The sequence below is a fragment of the Aotus nancymaae genome, unplaced genomic scaffold (assembly GCF_030222135.1).
Source record: "Aotus nancymaae isolate 86718 unplaced genomic scaffold, 86718_ANA_hifiasm-v0.15.2.pri h1tg000067l, whole genome shotgun sequence".
NCBI classification, from domain to species: Eukaryota; Metazoa; Chordata; class Mammalia; order Primates; family Aotidae; genus Aotus; species Aotus nancymaae.
In genome coordinates, this window is record NW_026988482.1 from 16967931 (window position 1) to 16995389 (window position 27459).

Below are 27459 nucleotides of genomic sequence, written 5' to 3' on the forward strand. Positions count from 1 at the left end.
TCCTGTGATGGCTCACAGTTTTCTGCTTCTTTGCATATCTGGTAATTTTTCATTGGATGCCAGACATTGTGAATATAATTGAGTGTTCCTAAATATTGTTTTCTTTGAAAAATACTGGTGTTTGTTTTGGAAGACAGTTAAGTCATTTGCAGATAAGGTTCAAGACTTTTTTTTAAAGCTTTTTAAAAGTTGGATCTGAAGTAGCCTTTTCTTTAAGGTCAACTTAGTCTTAATACTAATACTTGACTGTCTAGGAGTGTGCACTGGTAGCTCTAAATGTTTATTGAGGTTCCTCTACTCTGTATAGTTTGAACACCCCTCAGCTTACTGTGAGCTCTGAAGCTTGTTTATCTTATAAGTCCCTTGCAATTTTTATTTGCCCAGTTTTGTTAAATGTTATTGTGCATGGAATTATTTTCTTAATTTTGTTTTCAGATTATTCATTGTATATAATCCTAATTTTTGTATTTTACTCTTCTATCCCACAGTTTTAAGTTTTCTGTTGATTCCTTAGGGTTTTCTGCATATTTTTTACTTATTCTTTTCGAATCCATATGCTTTTTATTTTTCTTGCCTGATTACACTGGTTAGAACGTCCAGTATAGTTTTGAATAGGAATAATGAGAGTGTAAATCCTTTCCTTGTTTCTGGTCTTAAGGAGAAAGCATTGTCTTTTATCATTAATTATGATGTTAGATGTAGATTTTTTGTAGATGCCTTTATCATGAATAGTTGTTGGATTTTGTCATGTGCGTTTTCTACATCTGTGGCGATACTTAGTAGTTCTCAAATTGATGATTCATTTGGCACAAAGAAACTTTTCATAGTTGCCCCCGCAGATAGATGGCAATTGTAGAATCAGCTGTGCATTGTATATCATGTAGCCTTAAATGAGAACCATGGCAGATAATTTGATATTTATTGAACAGATATTCATGAAGTGCCTACAGTATGCATTTCTAACAAGTTGATTTGCTTCTGATGAATGCTAAAGATTTGGATCTAGTAGGTTAGAGGTAAGAGTTTTAGACAAATAATAACAAAGTTTTGTTTCCTCCATGAATTAATTTTTTAATGGTTTTAAATATTTAAGCATAGAGCTATAAACCTAAGTAATGCTGAGCCCAGTTCTAGCTTTTCCCAAAATAATACTTTTCTTTTTGTTACCATGAGCAGTATCATCAGCATGGCTCTTCTTGCACCTTTTTTTTTTTTTAAAGAGACAAGGTCTCTGTCATCCATCCATCCATCCATCCATGCATGTACAGTGGTGTGATAATAGCTCACTGTAGCCTGAACTCCTGTGCTCAGCTGTCTTCCTACCTTAGCCTCTCAGAGTGCTGGGATTACAGGTGTTAAGACCATACCCAGCTGTATGTTAGTATTCTTATATTCTTACTCACAGCAAATTGTATTTAATCAGTTTTATGGTATTTTTGCTAAATCAGTTTTGTAAGCCTGCTTGTAACAGAAATGTCCACATTATTGTGGGTTGTTCTTTGCCAGAAAAATTGATGGCGAATTCATAGGTAACTAATCGGACTGCTTAATACCTGCCATTTCAAAAAGACAGCAAATAAAGCAAGACCACAGCATTAATTCTTCATGTAATTTAAGAAAAATAATGTTTTTCTAACTTCATTTTTCATTTAAATCCCATATGGTTCTCTTACAGCAGTGTGATCTACCTGCATTTTCTTCACTATAAGAACTATTAGACATTTCTGTTGGAGATAGTTTCTAATGTTGAAATTTTCAGTAAATAATTAATTCTTCATGTTCAAACTGTCAACATGGAAACTTAGGTGTTACATCAACTAGTTATATGCTATAGCTTACTTAATATTAAGATGATTAGAAACTTACTATATGTAAAGCAATTGGAAGAGTCATGGAAAATAATGCCATTTTTTTTTAGCAGCTATTACTATCATTTAATTCTTGTTTTTTAGCAAGGTGAAAATTAAATTCAGATATTCTTTAAGATGTATACCTCTGGTCTTTAGATGTAACATCACTTTGCGATCTTACCTAAGTCCTCTGCTCTATAGGAATTACAATTGTTTATATAAAGAGGCTAATATTGTCTTTGATATAAAACTCAAATATTTATTGATTTACCATGATGTTTTGAAAGTCAGTGGGATGGGGGACAGTGACATGTCAAAATCATCTAGAAATTAAAAAAAAAAAGCATAACACTACTCATTTAAGGACCACTGGTCTACAAGTTTAGCTTCTTATGGACTTAAAAAAATTTGTTAGCTTACCCTTGTTTTGTGTTAATAACTTAATAACTCAGCATTTGTTTGATAATGAATTAACATATAATAAAAAAGTTGTGACTAAATAGTTTGATGTTTTTACTATATTGAATTATTTGATCAAGGGTTAATGTGACAGGTGAAGTAGTTTTGTTTTCTGTTGCTTTTGTATTTTAACCCCTTTTTAAGATTTCAATTGACAGTGAAATCTTAAACATGGAAATGTAATATGTAATATAGGTAGTATTTATTACCATGTACTTACTTATAAATTCTTATTTATAACATTTGTTTCTTATATAAATCTAAACAGGCAGTTTTGAGTAATGTAAACATTTTGATATTACTGATCTCAGCATCTTTTTTCCCCCTAATTTTGTTATACAATATTGAGAAAAACCCAATTTAAACAGATTAGTAATTGATAACTGTTTTAAAGCTTGCCTTACTGCCTTAAATTGTCATTCTATCAGGTAGAAAGGATAGTAAAGACTTTGGACTCAGCTAACTAAATATGTAATATTGGCTTGCATTTATTAATTGTTGAAAATGAGCTTTATAGTCAGACATGATTCTCATTTCTGCTAGCTGTTACACCATGGATAAATTATGTGACTCCTCCAAGCCTTGAGTTTCTCATTTATCAAATGAACGTTATAATAGCTTTTACCTCATGAGAGGTAAATCATATTTAGATTAAGTAAGGTAATGTATTAAAGTATATCCAAGTAATCATATTTAGATTAAGTAAGGTGATTATGTGTGTTAAAGTATGATTGTCAAAAAAGCGAAGTTCTTACACTTAGCCAAATATAGAACATGTGTCACAGATTTTATTCCACTCACTTATTAATAAAATAGTAAGATATTAAATTTGCCCAGAGTGCATTTGTGGATCTAAGTATTTATAGGCGATGTTAATAGAAGGCTGCTGAGTTAGATAAGAAACTGATTAATATCCAACAAAGCCAGGAATTTAATCTTTGTGGTTATCAGGGCAAAAATTACTTGCTTCTCTATTGGGTAAAAAGCTACAAGTTAACATATATAACCTCACTGTCTAGGACTTTTGTTTTTTTTAAGAGACAGGATCTCACCCTATCACCCAGTCTGGAGTACAGTGGCTCAATCATAGCTTACTACAACCTTTAGCTCCTGGACCCAAATGATCTTTCTACCTCAGCCTCTCATATTTATTTTTATTTTATTTTAGAAATGGACTCTTGCTGTGTTGATTAGGCTGGTCTCAAACTTCTGGCCTTAAGCAGTCCTCCTACTTTGACCTCCTAAAGTGCTGGGACGGACCTTTTAGTAAATAGAAATGTACATTCCCCTAAATTAGAATTTTTCAACTTGGGCATTCTTGATTTTTGGGCTAGATCATTTTTTGTTGTGGAAAGCTGTCCAGCGTGTTATAAAATGTTTAGTAGCATCCCTGGCTTCTACTCAATAGGTGCCCATAGACTCTTCTCTTCTCCCTGATTGGGCAACAGACATTTCCAAGTGTTCCTGAGGGCGCAAAATTGTTCCATGATGAAAACCATTGCCCTGGATAATCTTGAACAACCTTTCTCTCTGTACTACCAGTTTTTTTTTGCCTCTTTTTCCAAGCTTTTGATAATTTTTTTGACACATGAAAGCACTTTGCACAGTGCCTGACTAGTAGTAGATAATTGTTAAATGACAACTGCTACCTACTGTTTTAATTATTTATTATTACTAATATGTTGTTTCTTAGGTAGACAGGCATTATTTGGCTGAATTTACCTGGGATATTGATTTGTTAGATAACATCATTAGAAAACAAATAAAACAACCTAAGACACTTTAGTGCAAATCTATCAGATCTACTCAGAGTTTCAAAATAGTCAAAATCAGTCATTTTTTCTGGTAAGTCCCAAAATCAAATTCATGTTTTTTAATAGTCTCTTCTGCAGTTGTAGGTATGGTAAATTGTGACCCAGAATACATACATTGAACTCATTCATTCAGTTTACCAAAAAAAATCAAACAAGAAACACTAGTTAATTCCTAATAATCATTAAAATGATTATAGCATAATATTGTAGTTGAATATATTACATGTTTATTGTGTAACCATCTCAATAAGGCAGACTGTATTAAGAGCACAGGCTAAGTAGACATGCTTGAACTTTGCCTGAAATTTTATTCTATTAGACATGCCAAATAACGTGCTTGCTTATATAGTTTTAGGTGAGCAGACATGTCTGAACAGAACTGAATTTTATTAAGACTCAGTGCATACAACCCACATGATCAATGAGACAAATCCCCCATGTGCACAACAATTTTAGAAGTTGTATTTTGAGATTTACACAAAATGAATTTACTTGGTAGTATTGGTAAATAAATTGTTATAGGTAAATACCAGTATTAAAACTTGTTATACATTCGTGCTTCCAGGCTTTTAAAATTAAAATTTCTAAATTTGAAAATGAAAGTTTTAAAATGAAAGAACATTGGTGACACCCCGAGGCACTGCAGTGAAAAAGGCTGAGAACCACAGCGTCACAACTACAGTTCTGACTTAGTAAATGTATTTTTAAATATAAAGTCTTCTAAGGAGCATAGTTTACTTTTTCTTGCCCTAGTTACAGTTGACATTTGACTTTTCATTTAAGTTTTACAAGAGTCATGTGATTTGCAGTTAATCAGATTGGAGAACCAGCTATTTCCTATACTGTTTTAGAAATGTAACCTAGTTTTCTCTCTTTTCCCCTCATAAAATTACATAAGTAGGAATGGAACAGAATAGAGAATTGTATAGGAAATATAAGTGTTCTTAAGCAGGTTTGGAATTAGAGTAATGGTGACAAGAGAATTTTTGTGTTTTGGCACACTGTTTCTGGTGTATAGCAAAATATAGTGTACCTTTCCACAAACAGCTTTACTTACTAAGCATATAGAGACATAAGGTCATTGAGTACCAGTATATGAACTGATAATTTTAGTTTTGTAAAATATTTTGTTTGTTTGTTTGGAGATGGAGTCTCACTCTGTCTCCCAGGCAGTGCAGTGGTGCAATCCTGACTCACTGCAACCTTTGTCTCTCGGGTTCAAGCTATTCTCCTGCTTCAGCCTCCCAAGTAACTGGGACTACAGGCATGCCACCACCATGACCGGCTAATTATTTTGTGTTTTTAGTAGAGACAGGGTTTCACCATGTTGGCCAGGCTGGTCTCGAACTCCTGACCTCAGACCATCTACCCACCTCAGCTTCCCAAAGTGCTGGGATTACAGGCAGTTTTGTAAAATTTGACAGTCTTCATTAGCAATTATATTTCTTAACCACAATATAAATAATAGTACTTAGAACAACCCAAATAATAGTGGAAGAAAGAAAGGATAATTACATAGACGAAGCAGTAAATATTCCTTTGAGTGTTATTTAATTTTTTGATGGCATTTGTTAATTCGGCTTTTGAGTTTCAATAAATGTTGTCCATTTATATTGATGCTACTGTATAAGATGTAACATTTGTGTGCAGGATTTTAAATATAAAATGCTATAAGAATGACATTTTCATAGTGTTTTATTTGTTGCTTTGGCTGTAATTAGGTAATGTTAACTTTTCTGCCAATGGGTTGATTAAAAAGCCAAAGCACAAAAAATAATCATTGAAGCAGCAGATGAATCAGTGACATATCAATGAATTAAATTACTTAACTTTCCACACGGTGTAGATATACATCAAAATCAGTTCTGTAACATTTTCTCAGATTTTAAGTTATTTTGATGTATTAGAAAATATTGAACTTTTTTTACTGTCCAAGTTTAATTTTGTAATTATTCTACTTAACTTTGCCAGATGATTGATTTTTGTTGTTGTTGCTTGAATTGTTTATAGAGAGAAATGATAAGTGATTGAGGTACTCTTTTTACTATTAACTACATATTTTAAATCAGACTAGAATGTTTAGTGGTGTAGTAAGAAAGCATCACATACGACAAGCTCTGGGCTTACCTCTTACTGAACCATGTAATGAATCCCTTGCTGCAACATCTTGCCCCTCCCCCAAAGCAGCCAGCATATATTTGAGCAGAGTGGCTCTGTTTGAGTTGTATCTTATTCTCATGGAGGAGATAGCAGAGCTTAATACTGCAGCAAGTGGAGCTTCTGTGGTGAATCCGATGCTGGATTAAATTTTAAGGCTATTAGCAAGGCCCTGACAAAGTGGTGCTAAATGAGCACGTTCATTCTGGGAATTTGGCTATAATTTTATTGAAGCAGTTTTATTATGCAGGAAAAAGAAACATCTTAATTCCAATCATAGTATGCCGACTTGATCTCTGCTGTGGGGGTGGAAACAGCTGAAGAATGCAATATTTTAATACAGTTTTTTTTTTTTTTAAAAGAGTGCTTTGGATCTAGAGTAAATGTTCAGGACAGTCAGCAAACAGCATTCACCAAGGCGTTTTTCTGGAATTTCAGTCTTGGATCGATTTAAGTGCTCAGGGTCTGAAAAAATGTCTCCTAGCATCAAAAACTTGGATTGCTTTTCTCCGATGTTATGCCACTGTAAAGTAGCATGCACCAACAGCACAATAGCCTTAATGTTTGGATGTAAGGTGGGTTTAAATAATACTTCCTTAAAAAGCTTGGTTTTTAAATCCAGTAGTATTTCAGCAAAGAAATATAATTTAGATTAGATGATTTGATTGACTTTAATTCATGTAATAGATTTCCTGTCCTTTGTGTGTCTGACATGAGTAAGACACACAAATGGGTCTGTGCACACAGTTAAGGTATAGTAGAAAAGGATCTGATTTTTGTGAAAGCTGCATGTAAAATACTGTCATTCTCCATTAATGAGGATTAATAATTGACTTGCTTTTTATGTTTTTCTACTGTGGTGAATGAAGTGTACAGGGAACACCATTGATATGCAGGATTGAAGATGCTTTCTGATATCACTTTGATGGAAGAAATTGCTTGTGGCAGGTTCAGTATTTAAACTAATGCCATAGACTTTGTGATTTTGATACTAAATTGTGTTGCTATTTAGATTGTATAGAAGAAAAAAAGCTTTTAAACAAAATTAACACTGAAAGAACCATGACTTTACTATTCATTTGCTATCAATGAAACAGTGGTTAATTGAGTAAGGTGTTCTATATATATAAATGTAAAGTTTGCCTTAAAGATAAATTTATGGTTTTTTATATAAAATGCTAAATGGAAAAAAGAACGGATGCATTTTTACCTGATTTCTGCAATCAAAAACAACATGGTTTAAAGCTATTTGTAGAAAGAGAGCCCTCTACTGTAGTATTTGAGGGAATAATTATTTTCAAGTATTGTTTTAATTGAAACTTTTTTTTCTTTTTAGTTTTTGTAAGACTGAAACTTCTCAATTGATGATGTGAAGAGGTCTCAAATTGCTAGCTGATTAAATTAGGCTGAAAGTTTTTTACCCCTTTATTAAAGAATATATTGCTTTTCTGGTCACCCAAGCATTTTCTACCTTGACTTTAAATTCTTTGTTGTGTCAGAGAATTCTTATTTTCCTAGTGAGATTTCAGAAATTTTCTGAACTAGAAAATGGAAACGATTGCACAAGAAAAAGTATGCTGCTAATAGAAACAGATTTTTAACAAATTTACAATTCATATTGGTTGTTCAATTATGAGCCAGTATAAAATTCATATGCATTGTTTAAATAGCTAAGACTACATTTTCTTTTTTCCCTGAGTGTTAAGCCTGTTTTTTCATGTGGTATGTACAACAGGGTGTTATAGGAAAAGGATTTAAAAATTTTTAAGGAATGTTTTTATAAAGCTAATCACTGTAAAAAATGTAGGTAAATTAAACATCTAATTATGTATATAAGATGTTTTAAAATACTACCCTTATTATAGAGTCAGTTTTAAGAAGTAACATGCCATTGCTCTTGACTAGTCTGATAGTCTCAGTGAACTTTAAATGCCTCCCGTATCCTCTACTCCTTACACTTTGGATTCTGTTAAATTGATTGCAGAACACCGATTGAGGTTCTTGGTTGCCCTCTGGTGGGAAAATGAAGAAAATATTCTATTGAAAATGTCTTTGCTGTGGTCATACTTGATAATTAAAGATAGTTAAAAGGGCATCTAAGTTATATGTTTACAATTTAAGAAATCAGATACTTTAATTTGGGAAATAAAAAGTGAATTATTTTGGGGCTTAACCATTTGTGGATAGAATTTTTAAAAATTGTTTTCCAAAATGTTTGAATTTAATGGCAGGTACTATTGACAAGAGACTATGTAGAAATATAGTTTCTCAGACTACAGCATCCTCATCACATTTTTTATGAGTGTATTTTGATAGATGCAAAATTAATTATTTAAAGCTTTGCAGTGAAACTGACAATTAAATTAATTAAAAATTTTAATATGTGATTAAACAAGAATACCTATTGGGGGGAATTGTACCAGAATTATCCAGCAACTTTTAGTTAAAACATTTCAGAAATAGCTTGAGACAATAAGGGTAAACACATCTTTCTCTCCAGTGTATAAGCTAATACCAATATTGCATGTGCAAAAAGTTTATCTTCTAATGCCACTGGTACTTCTAATGCCAATGAATAACTGTTAACTTCCTTAATTTGTAGGCAAACTTGGGTGAGCAAGTAATCTTACTATGTAAATTCCAAATCACATTTAAAACTAAGCTTAATATTTTTATTTATGACATGAGCTTCTGAAAAGGAATAAAAGCACCACCTTGTTTGTTGGAAATTAAATGTCTTTTTAAAAAGTCAGGTTTCTATGTGACTAGAGTTTACCTCTTAACCATTCTTTTCTTTATGAGACGTTTATCCAAGAAGGTTACAGTACTAGATTGTCATAAAGAACCAATCTGTTTACTATAGAATCTTGGAAGTCTCCATGTGTGTCAAAGTGAGAGTGTGCATGCATGTATGTAATTGGAGCAGTATCATCAAAAGATGATTTAATTTCTGGTATCAGTCCATATGGAAAGAAGCCTGTTTATCTCTCATGACTCATATTAGAACTCAGAGAAAGGACCTTGGGTAATGTAAGGAGAATGCAGAGGACATTTAGATTCTTCTTCTTCTTCTTTTTCTTTTAAATAGAGATGGGGTTTCACCATGTTGGCCAGGCTGGTTTCGAACTCCTGACCTCAGGCAATCCCCCTGCCTCGGTCTCCTAAAGTGCTGGGATTACAGGCATGAGCCACCACACCTGGCCTACATTCAGATTCTTAATCTAGAGACTGTGAAGCTGTTTAGGAGTCAGTTCTTTGGGGGTGGACGTGAACAGAAATTAGCAAACTCATTGTGACTCTAAAGGTATGCCAACTCTTTAATGTAGAATTAGCTATTTCAAAATAGGAGGCACAGTAAGACTGGAGTCTTAAGATCCCTAGGAGGAGATGAGCTGTATGAAGATCAGAAACTTGTATTTTGTGAAGCTAAAGTTGTTTGTTTGTAATAACAAGCTCTTGAAAGTTCTTGCCTTTACTAACTGCCCTAAGAGAAGCCATGAGAATGCTTTTTGCAATAAAGCATTAAAGTATGTTTGATGACAGGCAGTAATTGAAGTGAGAGAATCCCAGAGGGAAGGCAAAACACCTAGTATAAAGTTAGGAGTGTCGTTTTGGGTGTCTTTGCTCCACAGCACGATAGTGTAAGGTGTTAAAACCTTGGTGATTCTGTTTTATTAGAAAAGGTACTGTTCCCACTTAACTGTGATTCTTGACCTGGGATGCAGGTGGCTTCAGGGACAAATCTGGTATGTCAGTGGGTACTTTACAGTCATCCTAACATCATTTTTTCTCAAACCTAGTTTTAATAAGAAAATGAGTTTAAAAGTTTGTTTTCATATTGAAACTTGCAGTATAGCATTTGAGCGGGTTAAAGTATAATTTGTATGGATAATTTATGTAAGTGTAATCGTATACGTAGAATTTGTGTAAAAGATGAGATTTTCAAGAAATATTGTTCGTGTAGCCATGACTTCTTGCTATGTTGCTTCATATTCCTAATGTTTTGTTTTTTTTGCTGTTAAAAGATAATTGGGTGGAAAACTTTGAGAAGCCCTATCTTACAATTCCATTATTTTCCCCACTACCCACCTCACTTCTCCCTGGGTGAAAAAGTGTTAGAGCATAGATTTGAACGGTATGGCCCGTTTGCTTCACTTAGTTCACTCGTGCTTAACATTGTGTTTGCAAATAATAAATTCTAAACCAACAACGACTTTAAGCAAATGGGTCCTTATCTTTTCCTCATCATAGTCAGCTTGGAAATATGCAGCTGCTACAACTTTGGACATCTTTTTCTCTTGGCCTTTGCTTCATTGAAAGATGTCTGTTACAGCTCTAGTCATAAAGACAGGAAGAAGAGGTGGAAAGGGAAAAGGAGTGTGGTTTATAACGCTAGTAGTTGTCTGCCTGTATTTCATTGATTAAAACTGTGTCACATGGAATCTCCTAGTAGTAAGGAAGAGTTTGAAACCTACTATAGTCAGCTCTTCATGTCCATGGCTTCCTTTCTGGTCAACCAACTGTGGATCAGAAATATTTGGGGAAAAAATTTGCTTGTACTGAGCATATACAGACATTTTTTCTTGTCATTTTCCCCTAAACAACACATTATAACAACTATTTACATAGCATTAACATTGTACAAGATAATATAAGTACTCTAGAGATGATTTAAAGTATATGGGAGGGTGTACATAGGTTGTGTGCAAATATTACATACACCACCTTAGGTCAGCGACTTGAGCATCTTCAGATTTCAGTCTCTTTGGGAGGTCCTGGAACATGTCCCCCACAGATACTGAAGGATACTATACAGTATTTAGCTTTTATAGTCTCTATATTAGACAAAAGCAAGGCAAACAGACTGTAGTGTTGAGCAAAGCGATCTACAGTGTCTGACCTAATGCATATGCACAGCATTTTTACTGAAGTCTGATTAATTTTAGAGCTTATCAAGTAATGTGTCTGTTCAGCTGAAACAAAGCAGAAAAGTCCAATTGAGGCTCTCTTTTCACACATCTAGTTGGTAAAATGTCTACATAAAGGTTGAAACGTAGCTTTATAGAGTGTTTGCTTCCTGTTAATGTTTATTTCTTTTCTTTTTTTGTTGCTCTGTTATCCAGGCTGGAGTGCAGTGGCGTGACCTTGGTTCACTGCAACCTCTGTCTCCCGAGTTCAAGCAAGTCTCCTGCCTCCGCCTTCTGAGTAGCTGGGATTACAGGCATGGGCCACTATACCTGGCTCATTTTTCTGTATTTTTAGTAGAGTCAGGGTTTCACCATGTTTGCCAGGCTGGTCTCGAAGTTCTGACCTCAGGTGATCTACCCACCTTGGTCTCCCAAAGTGCTGAGATTCCAGGCATGAGCCACCATGCACAGCCCCTGTTATGTTTCTTGATCCTTCTTACTTTTTTGTTCCAACCTTCAGAAGCAAAAGGAAACTTTGCAAAAAAGCTACCATTACACTGAAGTATAAGGAGCGTGTCCCTTTACCTTTAGGGTATGGTGTATGGTATCTAAGGTTTCCTTGAAATGGTTCACTGAGCACTAATAGGTAACTTAAGATATTCTTATTTAAGAATACTGTTTCAAAATAGACTTCAAATTGAAAAATACTCCATAATAAATAAGGATCAATAGTAGTTTGCTTGTTAGAATTGGATTATAATAATTTTTAACAATAATTAAGGTTAAATGCCTTTTGATGTTAAAAGCACCACCCTCCTCTAGTATCTTCCTTCTTGTAAGATGAAATATACTTTCTCTTGTCTGTGCTACCAAACCTTTACATTGAGCCAATATATCTAGAGTGCTATTCTATTTTGAAGTCCCTTTTTATTTACTTCATGGTTTCTCCAAAGGAAAAACGTATTCTTTAGTGACTATGGAACTCTAGCTAGCTCCTCAGTCTTTTAGGATGGTGTATTTAAGCTCCTTTCTTTCTCTGCTGGATAGGGGGGTACAGAGAAAAAAAACCCCAAACCCCATTCTTAAACTGAATGAATTAAATAATTTCTTCACATATTGGTAAATAGTTTCTATTAGCATTTGCTGATAGCAGTGACCCCATAATATGTCTGCACCTAGAAATAGTTGATTATTGTTCTCCTATATCCATTAGAACTATACTGATATGTATTATTAGCCTTTTCTTTGAAAATTCATTACACATGTAATGTAATTTTTCGTATCTTCCTTTAAGACTGTACTTATTTTTGAAATTTTCTTTTTAACAGTTTATATACTTAAGAGGTTTTTTTAATAAATGGAAAGTGATAGTATGTTTTAAAATAACGTTTTGTTTTAAAGTTAAATACCACTTGTTTAAATATATAACATTGAAGCAGTGAAATAATTTCAGGAAGTTAAAATAGGGTCTGTGCCTTTCTCATTTTTACAAAGAAAATTGTAGTCATTTACAATTTTTTGTAATTGTTTAATTTATTGATTAGTTTATTCATTGATGCATCCACTCAGTAATTTATTAAGCACCTGTGCACTGGGTATATAGCAGTAAACAAAGGAACTCCTGCTCTTATGGCAATCATGTGTTACCTAGTGTAACTTTTCTATTATTAATTTAGAAATTCCATCAGTGGAGATGCAGGAATAAAACTTTAGATTATTAAATTCTACAGTGTACAGGAATTTTTTTTTAAAGCTCTGTATTAGTTGGCTAGGGCTGCCATAACAAAAACTGCAGATTGATTGGTTGGCTTAAACAATAAATTTAATTTCTCAGTGTTCTGGAGGCTGAAAGTTCAAGCTCAAAGTGCTGGTGAGATTTCCTCTGAGGCCTTTCTCCTTAACTTGCAGATGGCTACCTTCTTATTGCCTCTTCACATAGCCTTTCCTCTGTGTGTACATATCCCTGCTGTGTCTCTCAATGTGTCCAAATTTTCTTCTTTTATAAGAAAACCAGTCAGATTAAACTAACATACCCTAATGACCACATCTTCATCACCTTTTTGAAGGCCTTGTCTTTGAATAAAGATACATTCTGGGGTACTGGAAGTCAGGACTTCACCATATGAATTTTGGGTGGGGAAGGTGGGGAACATAATTCAACCAGGGCTTATTAATAAAGGAAAGCCAGGGCTTCTAAGTTCACAAGCATGTGAAAGAGGTTTTGAATCTAGGCTTTGATGATATATCATGTTTGTAAAACATTTTATTTATAAAGTTCACTGAACATTTGTAAATTTGGTTTGAACAAATCTATCATGAAGGAAGATTGCCAAGTGAGTAAGTAAAGGTGCTGTGGTTTAAGAATATTCAAGTTTTAAATTACTTGAATTTTCAGATAAAGAAAGTCATGGTAGCCTCTGCTTCTCCATTTGGCCATCCTATGCCTATTTGCTACTACCAGAGAAGAAATATCTTGAGCATGTGTTTAGGAATAGAAGGCAGGTAAGAAGACAGTGAATATTTTAGTAATCTCAATTTCAATTTCAAAACACATCTGTGTGTGTTTGATGATGATGACTACCTGTTTGAATTAATATAGACCTAACGCATGTTAAGTGGGCGTTTTATGGGTTGGCTTTAGGAACCTAGTCATAATTTCCATTGTTATTTCAATTTTTTCCAAATAATCAAAAAGTACTAATTTTTGGGATACAGCCTATCCATCAGTTGGGAACTTCTATACAAACATACTAGACAGCAGGAGAATTTATAATTCCTGATTACTTATTAGTCTTACAGAGTAGAAAATAATAACTTCTGTTTGACAGTATGTTTTAAGGAGTGAAGCAGTTGACTGTTTTTCTGGACTTATGTTCCAGGAGTGTGTTTGTTCTGACAGTACAGCTGTGTTTTTTAAGAAAATGAATCTGTTTTAAGTTATCTTTGGCAGTTGCTGGAAATAAAGTACATAAAAAAGAAATCTTCCCTTGAAGTTCATAGCCTTTAAGAGATGTGATACACAAACCACTGGGACCTCCTGGCAGAAGTTGTTTCTTAGGTTTCCTCAGTTGCTTTTAGAGAAAAGAGCAATTCATATTTGACATATTTCACAAATTTGAAATGTAAATCATGATTATTATAAATTTCATTATGCTCTTTTCATTGTTTTTGTAAGTGTTGGATATTTGCTATACAGATTACCTTGAACATTTCTCTTAGCTGACAATAACTTAACCTGCAGTGTATCTAGAATATTATTCATCATTCTTCGTCACTTTTTATCTTTTTTTGGTGTTCTTTTTATTTTTAAATATTTGAAATTGTTTGTAAACAACAGAAGAATAAAGGAGCAATGAAAACCCTTTATTAGAAATTTTAATTAGAATTTAAACATAGCAAACCTAATTTTTAAAGCCAGCTTTACTGGGATATAATTCACATATAATAAGCTGCACATATTAAAATAGTACAATTTCCTTAAGTGTTGACATCTGTGTACACCTGTGAAACCATCACTGTAATCAAGATAGTAAATGTATTCATCACCTGGAAAAGTTTCCTCAAGCTTCTTTTCAGTCCTTCCCTCTTGTCCTTCCCTGTTCTCTTCTCTCCCAGACTAGTATCTGGAAACTTAGATTTCAGGAGGATTCCTGCCACTAACTGATCAGTTGCTTACTGTGCTTAAACTGTTTGTAGAAAACATTATTTATGTCAAACATCTTCCGAGAGTCTGGAATTTTGTCATGTCCTAAGGCAGAGGCTGTCTATGTGACCAGCCCACAGTGAAACCCTGGGTTCTGAGTCTCTAACAATCTTTTATGTTTGACAGCATTTCACATGTGTTGTCACAACTTCTTGCTGGGTGAATTTAGGGAATCTTCCTTGACTCCACTGGGAGAGGATTCTGGAAAGTTGCTCCCAGTTTACCCCAAACTTTGCCCCTTGTGCCTTTTTTCTTTGTTGATTTTTGCTTTGTAGACTTTTATCATAATAAATCATAACTGTGAATGTGACTCACTTTCACAAGTCCTACTAGCAAATCATTGAATCTGGGAATAATCTTGGAAATCTTTCAACACAGGCAAAAAGCTAAAATTTTTGAATTCTTAACTGTGTTCAGCAAAAGCTTAAGAAAAAAAGAAGAGAGACTTATTACCAAGTTGGTATCTGAAGGATGATGGAATAGTGATGATTTCTTTCCAGACAGAAGGAACCTTATTCATATGTTAAAAAGTAAGTTGTCTCTTTGTTATGTGAAAGATCTTAAGAAAGGTAACAGTATTGGAAAAACAATCCTTACAAATATTTAGAGTTGCTTTTAAACGACACCCCTGCCCCCGCCCCCCGAAACTAGAATTGAGTTCAGTGAACCCTAGTGGTCTATGAAAGTTTGACAGAGTATGATTTCTTGGTCATTTGCATGCTGTTTAAAATTTGCTTTTATTAAATATTGAGTAGATACAAACTAATAGGTATAAAATATATGTAGGTGTAAAGAATTGCTACCTAACATTTAAAATAATGAAAGAGTAATAGCTATTCTCTTAGAAGTGCCCTGTTCGCTGTCCTCAGATTATTTGCCATTCCTTCCCAACTCAGTAATAATTCTGAATTCTATATTTGGTATTCTTTGCTTTAAAAAAAAATTCCTAAACAATAAGTTGTTGATTTTATATATTTTTGAACCACTGGGTAATGTTGATTATAGTTGTTAGAGATTTTCTGGCTTGTGGCTTTTTGGTTCAGCACATTATGATATATTCTTCCTTTATTTTTCTTTTCTTTTTTTCTTTAACAACTCTGTTGACTGACCATTATGATATCTTCTAATGAATAGAATCAGTTAGTAATTTTAATGTCAGATTACCAGTGTTTTCTGTTTAGGTTTATACACTTGTCTTGTTTTGAATATCCTTACATAGCCAGAAGTCATAATCTCCTATGTAGTAGTGTCTTCTAAAAGTTTGATATTTAGATGTTTTCACATTGAGATCTTTAATCTGCCTGAAATTTTTGTTTTGTATGCTATAGGAGTCACATTTCATTTTTTCTAATGGATACCCCATTGTCCCAGTCTCATTTTTTGACAGATTCTTTTCCATATTCTCAATGATATATAATGTCCTTAATTCCCACGAGTCTGTTTCTGAACTCTTAACTTTTGTTCCACTCATCAGTCTGTCTTACCCTGTGCCAATACATATTATCTTAATTACTGAAGCTTTAGAATAATGCCAGTTTTAATTGTTAGTTTATAGATATATAATTTTATATTTTGTATACAAATAGTAATGTCATTTATAAATAATAGATTTTGCTGCTATTAAAAACATAAAATTCCTAGGTCAAATATTATATGTATTTAATATTTTTATAGTGTTAAATTGCTGGCAAAAAGTTACTTTCTCTTATGTTTTTACCTGTATTAGAGTTTCTCTTTTTCCACACGTTCATCAAAACTAGGTATTATTGGGCATTTGTGGTTTTGTGGATCTGCCCAGGTAAAAGCGATAGATTATCGTTTTAATGTGCATTCCTTCATGAGTGGGAGGATGAACATCTTTGCATTATTTATTATTTGTAATTCTTTATAAAATGAACTGCCAGTCTATGTTTCTTGCTCATTTTTCTTTTTCTTTTTTATAAAATTGATTTGTAAGACTTTATTATAAATTTCAAAATTGGCCCTTTTGTAATATACTTGAGCTCTCCCTCCTCCTACTTCTCACCCCAAACTGGTTGGCATTTTCATTTTAAGTTGGTGACATAAAAGTTTTAAACTTTATGTATTCAAATTTATTAGTCTCTTTTGTTTCTGAATATCATTTCTTACTTAGACTTGACCATTCCAGCAGTAGGAACAAGTTTATTCATGTTTTGTTTAGTGTTTGGGTCAGTTCTTTATGTTTAGGTCTGTGATCTAATAGGTAATTCTTTATAAGTTGAAGTTATGCCGTAAGAATCCTGATTTTTTTTCACCCCAAATGGCCATTTACCAAATACTATTTATTCAATAATCCATCATTCCTCTTCTGATTTAAAATACTATCCTTATCACAGCTATTCTATTTGCATATTTATTTGGTTGTGTCGTAGACTCTGTGTTCTACTCAAGGCTTTGTTTCTTTTTGTTTGTGCTGCTATCAAACTTTTAATTGTTGAGACCTTCTAATGCTTCTCTATGAGAGAACTAGATAGAGCCAGTTGCCTCTCATGACTTTCAATTCAGAATTTCCTTGACTTCTCTTATGCTAGTTTTTTCAAATCATAATTACTAGTACCCTGCCACGTACTGACTCACCTAAAGAAAATTGTATTGATATTTTGATTGTAAAAACATTTTTACAGATTATTTTATTGGAAAATTCAAACTTAAAATATTGAGCCTTTATCCAAGAATAAGTAAGTAGTGTTCCTTTATTTACTTCAGTAGCATTTTGAAGTTTTCTTCATAGAGATTGGCCCTTTACATTTAATTCAAGTTCTCATTTTTGTTGTTTTGTTGCTGTTGGAAATGGGATCTTTTCTAATAGATTTGCCAAAGCATATTATTTTCTTTTTCTTTTTCTGGTTCACTTTCTCTCATGAGGTTGCACATACTATTTTATTTAATCATTTTTACTGAAGTACAATTTACATTCATCGTAAGCTGTATCTGTGTAAAGCGTACAGTTTGATGAGTTTCAACAGCTGCAGCCCCCTGTGAAACCACTTCCACAGTTGAGTTACAGAATATTTTCCTCACTCCGAAAAGATTGTTTGTGCTCCTTTGTATTCATTCAACCTTCCACTCCCCACAGGATACCACTAATCTGCCTTTCTCCCCACAAATTATTTTATATTTTCAAAAATTTTATGTAAATGGATTCATACAATAAGATTCTTTAGTGTCTTTTTAAAAAAACTCATAATAAGGCCAGGCACGGTGGCTCACGTCTGTAATCCCAGCACTTTGGGAGGCCGAGGCGGGTGGATCACGAGGTCAAGAGATCGAGACCATCCTGGTCAACATGGTGAAACCCCGTCTCTACTAAAAATACAAAAAATTAGCTGGGCATGGTGGCGTGTGCCTTTAATCCCAGCTACTCAGGAGGCTGAGGCAGGCAGAATTGCCTGAACCCAGGAGGCGGAGGTTGCGGTGAGCCGAGATTGCGCCATTGCACTCCAGCCTGAGTAACAAGAGCGAAACTCCGTCTCAAAAAAAAAAAAAAAAAAAAACCTCATAATAATGCTTTTGAGAGTCATTGAGGCTGTTGTTTGTTGCAACAATTTTCTTCTTATTGAAGAGGTGTATTCCAGTGTCTGGATATAAAACACTTTGTTTATTCCTATCTGTTGATGGACAGTTAACAATCTGTTAATTACTAAAGCTTTAGAATAATGCCAGTTTTAATTGTTGGTTTATAGATATGTAACTTTATATTTTGTATACAAATAGTAATATCATTTATAAATAAGTTTTATAATAACAGTTAATAATAAGTAATATTTATAAATAATAAGTTTTAATATTAAAGCTATTTTGAATGGTGGTATAGGGATATTCATGTACAAGTTTTTGTGTGGATATCCATTTTTATTTCTCTTTGATATCTAGTGGTTGTTTTCATATCCTAGGTATAAGAATGATTATTTTCACATTCTAGCAGTGGATGAGTGTCTTGGTCACTCCACATTTTTACCACTGCTTGTGTTTATCTCCTCTTTCCCCCTAAATTGAGCCATTTTAGTGGATATGAAGTGGTTTAGTGGGTATTGTGGCTTTATTTGCATTTCTTTGATGACTTGTGACATTGAGTATCATTTCATGTTTTACGTGAGTAAATCTTTTGTTAAGTGTTTTGGGTTGAATTGTGTCTCCCACAAAAAAAGATATGTTGGAGTCCTAGCCTCTAATATCTCAGAATGTGACCTTATTTGGAGATAAGTTCTTTACAGAGATAGTAAAAATAAAATGAGGTTATTGGGGTGGGCTATTCCAGTATAACTGGTGTGCTTATAAAAAGGAGGAATTTGGTCAAAGAGACATGACACGGCAAGAATGCCATGTAAAGATGAAGGCAGAGATCAGAGTGATGCATATGTAAGCCAAGGAATGCCAAAGACCGCCAGCAAGCCTCCAGAAGTTAGGAAGAGAAGCATGGAACAGATTCTTCCTCACAGACCTTAGAAGAAACCAACTCTGCTAACACCTTGATCTCAGACTTCTAGCCTTCAGGACTGAGAGACAATAAGCTTCTGTTATGGAAGCCACTCAGTTTGTAATAACTTTGTTGCAGTAGCTCTAGAAAATGAATGCATTAAGTATTGTTTATGTTTGTTCCCCATTTAAAAGAATTGGATTGTTTGTATTGTTGAATTGTAAAAGATCTTTCTATATTCAGATATGAGTCCTTTATCAGATATTTTTATTGCACAACAAGAAGTTGTGATGTCTTCTTTCCTTTTGGTAAAGTTGGACATTTGGATACTTCGGTTTAATTACTTCCTGGGCATTTTATCTTTTTTGTTTGTATTTTAGATATGGCCTTCTATTTCCTTATATCATCTAATAGATTATTATTAGTTTAAATCAGAGATCAACAAATTTTTCTGTGAAGGATCAGATAGTAAATATTTTAGGCTCTGTGGGCCATAGCAGTTCCACCACTGTATTAGAAAGGCAGCTAGAAAGCAGCCATAAATCATACATGACTTATGAATGAGTGTGGCTGTGTTCCACTACAACGTGATTTACAAAAACAGGTAGCAGATCATGTTTGAAAGTAGTCCAGCAAAATTTCCAGCATACTTACATAGTTAAATGAAAGCAATCGATATCTATACATTCATTTTCTGCCTGGATACCTAACTGAAATCTCTTAATGTTTATTGTTGGTATATTGTTATTTATTTATTTATTTAGTTTTACATTTCTCTTGGATTTTCTGGATTTACCATTAGGTCATCTATAAATTGTGATAATTTTATTCTTTTCTTTCTAGTTTTTTTTATCTTACCTTTTTTTCTTTTATCTCCTGAACAGTGTTAGCAATAGTTATAATGATATGCTTATTTCTGACTTTAATGTGAATGATGTGTTTCCCCAGTAATCAGATTAATGGTGGACTTTTTGGGTTAATAAAAAGATACTGTAAATCAAGAAAGTATCTGCTTGGCATGGTGGCTCATGCCTGTAATCCCAGCACCTTGGGAGGCTGAGGCAGGTGGATTGCTTTGAGCTCAAGAGTTTGAGACCAGCCTGGACAACCTGGTGAAACCCTGTCTCTGTAGGAGATACGTCAGTGGTAAAAGTGATAAGAGAAGTTACTGGGAAAGGAATAGGCCTTCTGAAAGGTCAGAAGGCTCTGCCTAGCTTGGGGGACAATAGCTGAAGGCAGCTGTTCTCTAATCTTGAGGCAAAGGGTGAGGAGTATGTGCAAGAGAGTAAAGGGGAAGTTATCTTCATCAGGCTTGTTTGTTTGAAGTTGGCCAGGAACTGACCTTTGAACGCATGACATTCCCTGAAATGGGAACAATAAATGTCTCTGGCCACTAGAGCCATGCAGTCACCTAGCTGTTCTTACACTGCATACTTGTGTCTCATTTCAGCCATCAGTCGGCCAGGGTCTGTGGGACAGACCCGGCATGTATCTACAAAAAAAAAAAAATTAGCCAGGTGTGGTGGCTCACGCCTGTGGTCTCAGCTACTTGGGAGGCTGAGGCTGGAGGATTGCTTGAGCCCGGGAAGGGGATGTTGCAGTGAATCAAGATCACACCACTGCACTTGAGCCTGGGTGACAGTGTGAGATCCTGTCTCAAAAGAAAAAAAGAAGAAAGAAAGCATCTTATATAATTGTTATTTTTAAAATCAAGAGTATATACTGATTTTTTTTCAAATGCCATCTTAGAAAAATCCATAGAAATCATTTAACCCTTTACATCATAGGTTTATTTGTTTACTTTTTAGTAGCCTACTGTAATAACTGCCTATTAATGCTCTGCCTGCCCACCCTTCTGCCCCCTCAAAGATGTCTTTGCCCTATAGATAGCCCCTTGAACCTGTATGTGGCAAAAGGAAATTAAGGTCACAAATGGAAATAAGGTTTATAATAAATGGATTTTAAGATAGGAAGATTATCCTAAATGGGTAGACCCAAAGTTTCCTTAAAAGTGAAAGAAGGAATTGGAAAACAGAATCCAAGAGATGACAGCCTCAGAAGGACTTGGCCTGACGTTGTTGGCTTTGAAGATGGAGTAAGTGGGCCCCCTGCCAAGCAATATATATAGACAATCCCCAGAAACTGGAAAAGGCAAGAAAACAGATTCTCCTCTAGAGCCTCCTGACACCCAGTGAGACACATTTTGGACTTCTCAACTAAAGAACTATAAAAATTTTGTGTTGTTTTAAGCCACTATGTTTGTGGTAACTTACTATAGCAGCCATAGAAAAGTTTGTTCTCAGTTTTGGTGGGTATATTTCACCATTAATTGTAATGTAGGTTTTAGTTTGATTTTTAGTAGGAAACTGTCCAGTTATACTATTTTATTCCATGAGGTGGTGATGGTTGTTTTTAATGGCTGTTTTTATTTGTTGATTATTTGGTATTCGTTAATTTTTTTTTCCTTTTGACTTGTCAATGAGGTCAGTTATGTTAAATGCTTTTTTGATATTTACCTATTCTGACATTTTTGGAGTGTGTTCTACTTGGGTTGTAATATTTTGATGTTCTGAGCTCTTTTGCTAATGTTTTATTTTGGAATTTTGCATTTGTAGTCGTAAGTGAGATTGGTTTCTAGTTGTTTTGTCCTTTCTGAGGAATTACTGTTGGAGAATGTTGTCCTTTCTTATTATTGTTTCAAGGCTTTATCTCATTCAGTCGTGGTCAGTTTTGGAAATTTATATATTCCTATAAAGTCATAACAACACAATTTTATTTGTATTGTATTTTGCTGCCCCCCTTTCCCTAATCCAGACTTTACTTCTGGGGAAAGCAGTAGATCCCAATATGGGTAAGGGATACTATCCATTTTTCACATGTATAGCGTTATCGTATGAAGGTTGAACACATTTTTATTTTTTTATTTGATGGCATGCTCAAGATGGTTTGGTATGTGGAAATCTTACCTTGGTATTTGACAGTTCCTTAAAAAGCTTGAATTAGTAATTCTGTTCTTCTTAACCTTTTGGCAATTACTGTCAGTGGTTTTGGGGATTTTTAATTCTTTTTTATTCCAAGCAAGTGAATTGTCAGCTCCCTATATCCACTGGGGATTGGGTCCACGATATAGCCTGCTGCCCATGGATACCAAAATCAGTGGATGCTGATACCCAAATCCCTTATACATAAAAGACATAATACTTGCATATAAACTGTGCACATCCTCCTGTATTTTAAATCATCTCTAAATTACTTATAATACCTAATTCTGTGTAAATGCTACATAAATAGTTGTTATATTGCATTATTCTTTATTTGTATTATTTTTGTTGTATTGTTATTCTTTATTTTTTTCCCCAAATGTTTTCCATCTGCAGTTGTTTGAATCTGCAGATATGGAACTCACAGATAAAGAGAGCTGACTATAGTTGGGAGAACTAGTTTAACCACAAGCAATAGTTTAGTTGTACCTAAACTCTTCATTCCAGCTCCCAGTTAATGTGTATGACAACTAATTTTATTAACACACTAATGGAACAGGGAAAATCATATGGTGGTAGTTCCTATCACAAAGTAGCAGATGTTTTACAAAGAGCATAGTTAACCTCATTTGAAAAAGTTTGTCTGAATGTGGCTCTAAACTGGTCCTGTAGCAGCTTTTGTCATGTTCAGGAAAACGAGCAATTTAATATCAGTTGTTATAGGACTCTTCTGTTTCTATTCCTGCAGCTTCATATTAAACCATTGTCAAGAACAAAACCAATAGTGTTTTGTATTCATTTTTGTATTGCGGCTAGCTCGTTTGAGATTTATAAGTAGAAAAATGAAGTCAGTATAATGTGGAAATCACACTGACTCACAGAATGTTTCCTACACATGGGAATGGACTGAGCAGTGGGAATAAGATTATAATCTTTAGCTGGAGAATAGAAAAACTCTTGACTCTTGAGCTACCTGTGAGCAAGGTGTTGTTTGTACTCTAAGTAAGTTAGGGCAATGGAATCTATCATCTGCAAAAAGTCATGCTGGGTTAAGAATGAATCTTTCTGTGGCAGAAGGCCCTGGTGTAGGTGCTTGTTTTTAACTTGAAGTATCTATATTGTTTGGGCATCCACCAGCCCTATTTGAATTATAGTGTTGTCAGTTTGTGTACTTTCACTGCTTGCTGTGGCTCTTGCCTGCCTGAGCAATACAGTTTAATGACTGTTCTTTTTCCCAGACAGAGACCATTTATTTTAACCTTGAGACCAAGAGTATAGTTTTGCTCTTGAAAGGATTATTTTTTAATTGTTAAAGATGGAAAAAGTGAAAGTAATGATTTTGGAGAAGAAATGGTGTAAATGCCTGTGGCTTTAAGTTAATGTATTTTATTAATCCTAAAATGCACTTTTCTCTACTGTTAACCTATCTCAAATTTGGAATTATTTGCAGTTGATGCACTTCACAATTTATTTGGCAGTGTTTTTTTCTCTTTTGGGGATAAATATAATTAGTGGGGCATCTTATAATTGATGATACATACTGGATTCATGAAATACAGTATTTGCTAGTTAAATTTTAGAATTTAAAATGTCCTGGTTTTGACTTTCAGAAAACCTAGTCTTTGAGTGGTGATACTGTAATCTTTAAATTCTGGAACTGTTTTCGAAAGTGCGTGACACAGACTATGACAAAGTTTTCTAAATATTTTCTAAAATGGAAATTTTACAAATTTTATCCTGTTGTATTTTGAGACAGGGTCTTACTCTGTTGCGCAGGCTGGAGGGCAGTGGTGCAATCATGGCTCACTGCAGCCTCAACCTCCTGGGCTCAAGCAATTCTTCTACCTTGGCCTCCCCAGTAGCTAAGACTACAGGCACATGTCACCACATCCAGCTAATTTTTAAAATTTTGTGTAGAGGCAGAGTCTCAAAAATGGTCCTGAACTCCTAGGCTCAAGTGATCCTCTTGCCTCAACCTTCCAAATTGCTGAGATTACAGGCATGAGCCACTGTCCCAGGCCTAAAATTAACATTTCTCTACACAGAATGCACATTTACCCTTGCACTTCACTGTCACTTTTACGACAAATCTAACAGTGGTTGGACTGGATCATTCTCTGACAGGGACAGCATTCCTCCCTACCCCCCAGACTTAATTTAAAATAATTTTCCCAAATCCTTTTGAGAAATTGGTTAAAGTTGTGAACATTTCTTTAGAAATAATGCTCACATCTCTTTACAATTTGTGCAGGAAACGAAGTTTTGACTGCAGTCCATCGTGTGAGGTCAGATGTGGAGCTTTTCACTTGTGATATGTTGATGCCCAAAAAGTTTTGGAAATTGAAGCATTTCAGATTTTGGATTTTCAGATGAGGCACGCTCAACCTGTAATAGAGAATAGATTTTACCTTTGTTAACTGTATTTTGTAATAAAAGGTTTTCTTAAAGGTACAAATACAAGGAAACTCAAAAACTAAGAGATTCCCACTGGCTAGAGATATGTCAGTTTGAGCTTAAGAAAAGATTTTTTTCAATAGATTTTATTCAGTCAAATATGTGTAATCCATCCATTTATCATAATAATTTAAAGATAAAATTTAGTCTTTTAAAGTATACAGTTATATGCACAGAGTTGTGCACCTACCACCACTAACTAATTTCAGAAGGTTTTCCTCATCCCTAAAGGAAATCAGATATCCATTAGCAGTTGATACCCATTTCTCCCTCTTGAGTGAAATTGCTGAGTCTTAAGGTACTTCGTGTAACCTTTTGAGGAATCATCAAACTGTTTTCCAGAGAGAATGTACCATTTTACATTCCCATCAGTAATGTATGAGGGTTCCCATTTTTCCACATCCTTGCCAACACCTATCAGTCTTTTTTTTATTATGGTCCTCATGTTGGATGTCAAGTAGTGTCTCATTATGGGTTTGATTTGCATTTATGTATTGAGTAATGATGTTAAACATCTTTGCATGTGTTTATTGGCCATTTGTATGTCTTCTTTGGGAAAATGTTGAAATCTTTTGGACATTTTTAAATTGGCTTGTCTTCTTGTTGAGCTATTCTGGACACTAGACTGTTATCAAATGTATTATTTGTAAATATTTTTTCTCATTCTTTGGGTTGTCTTTTCTTTTTCTTTTATTTCTTTCTTTTTTTATTTTGAGACTGTTGCCCAGGCTGGAGTGCAATGGCCAGTCTCGGCTCACTGCAACCTCTGCCTCCCGGGTTCAATTGATTCTCCTGCCTCAGCCTCCTGAGTAGCTGGGAGTACAGATGCGTGCCACCACACCTGGCTAATTTTTGTATTTTTAGTAGAGACGGGGTTTCAACTATGTTGGCCAGGCTGGTCTCGAACTCCTGATGTCGTGATCCATCCACCTCGGCCTCCCAAAGTGCTGGAATTACAAGCATGAGCTACCAAACCCAGCCTCTTTGGGTTGTCTTTCTTGATAGTGGCTTTGGATGAACAAAAGTTTTCTGTTTTGATGAAGTCCAATTTATGTTTTTTCTTTGGTTGCTGATGCTTTGGATGTCATATCTAAGATACTATTGCCTAGTCCCAGCATCACAAAGATTTACACTTAATGTTTTCTAACTGTAGTTCATATTTAAGTTTTGATTAATTTTGTGTTAGTTTTTGTACCTAGTGTAAGGAGAGGGTCTGATTTCACTGTTTTGCATCCAGTTGTCCCGATATCATTTGTTAAAAAAACTATTCTTTCTCCATTGGCACACATGTCCAAAATCAATTGACCATAAATGTAAGGATCTATTTCTGGACCATTAATTCTGTTGATCTATGTTTATTCCAGTACCATAGTCTTGATTAACATATCTTTGTAGTAAGTTTCAGAAACAGGAGGTGTGAGCCTTGTGCTTTGTTGTTCATTTTCAAGGTTATTTTGGATATTCTGCATTTCTTGCAATTCCATGTGAATATTAGGATCAGCTTCTCAGTTTCTGTGGGGGAAAAGTGCCTGATGGAATTTTGATAGAGATTGCATTGAATGTTATATGGAAACCTAATTGATCACCTTAGGGGATGGCAGGGAGCCAGTTTTTCAAATCTGTCTTGAAAACTAGTAAATAAGGGTACTTTTCCTGTTTCACCTGTGTGAACCATACCAACAGGTAACCAAATAGTAGGTGAAGTATCTCTTTATACATGTATTCCATTGAGTTAATGAAAAAGAAATATAGAATTAGTTTGTCACAATTTTGCACATCCCAGTGAATGAATTAGTTTAGGCATTGAGTATTAATATCTGCTAACTTTACAAAAAGAGAACCAGATATTATGTGCTTCTGAAGAAAATAACACACCACCACCTGTTATCTCACCAAAAGACTAAACGTGAGGCTAATCAAGTTGTTGCATCCAGCTACCAATTTGCAGAAAATACAGAAGCAAAAGGACCCCTACATTGAAGGGTCCCATGATTTTGCAGTCATTTTACTGGAACCTCGATAGGTCAAATGCCTTGAGTTTTCAGTAATTACAGGGAATGAAAAAGGATCAAGAGAGAACTTACAGATTAAAAGGTACTTAAAAAAAAACATTATTTTAACATTATTTCTTCCTTTCCTTCTCAGAATGAGGTTTTTGTTTTGGTTTTAATTCCTTTCACATCCCTCCAAGTTACGTACATTCATAGACATGGATACAAACACACATACACATATAATGATACATGTATACGCTATTGCTTAAAAATGTTCAGTGTATTTATATAAAATTTAAATAGGTTTATGTACATATGTAGTTTTATGTATGAAATACATATCCTGTGTATATATAAAGATCTGTAGCTTTGAAACATCATTTCCTCATTCTGTGTTTTTACTTTGTGCTATTAGAAGATGTAGATTTTTTGCCAATTTAACTTCTATGTAGTATTTCCTAGGATGGGTGTACCATATTTCCTTAGACATTTTGTTAGTTGATTGATAGGCAGTTTGTTGTCAGTTTTTTAAAATTCCAAGCTGTAGTGAATATCCTTGTGCATGTATCTCTTCTAAAGTATATCGTAAGTTGTTGAGTACCTGTAGAGTTTCAAAAGATAGTACCAAATTTCCTTCCTTGTATCTACTACTGAGAGCACTTAAATTTTGCTTCCACTCAACTGAGTACGTAAACTATGTTA

General features: G+C 34.3%; 1 protein-coding gene across 16 annotated transcripts in view; it reads left to right on the plus strand.

The window, feature by feature from the left end:
• Window positions 1–27459, plus strand: part of DLG1 (discs large MAGUK scaffold protein 1) — a 262697-nt gene that overhangs the window by 70547 nt on the left and 164691 nt on the right. The window contains exon 1 of one of the 16 annotated variants that reach the window (XM_021676120.2): window positions 6526–6855. The exons of 14 other annotated variants lie outside the window; for them this stretch is intronic. In XM_021676120.2, the coding sequence (XP_021531795.1) occupies window positions 6664–6855 (192 nt within the window). In that variant the 5' untranslated portion in view covers window positions 6526–6663. Of the gene's footprint in view, window positions 1–6525; window positions 6856–27459 lie in introns of those variants that run through there. One more of the 16 variants, XM_021676124.2, reaches the window with a different exon arrangement.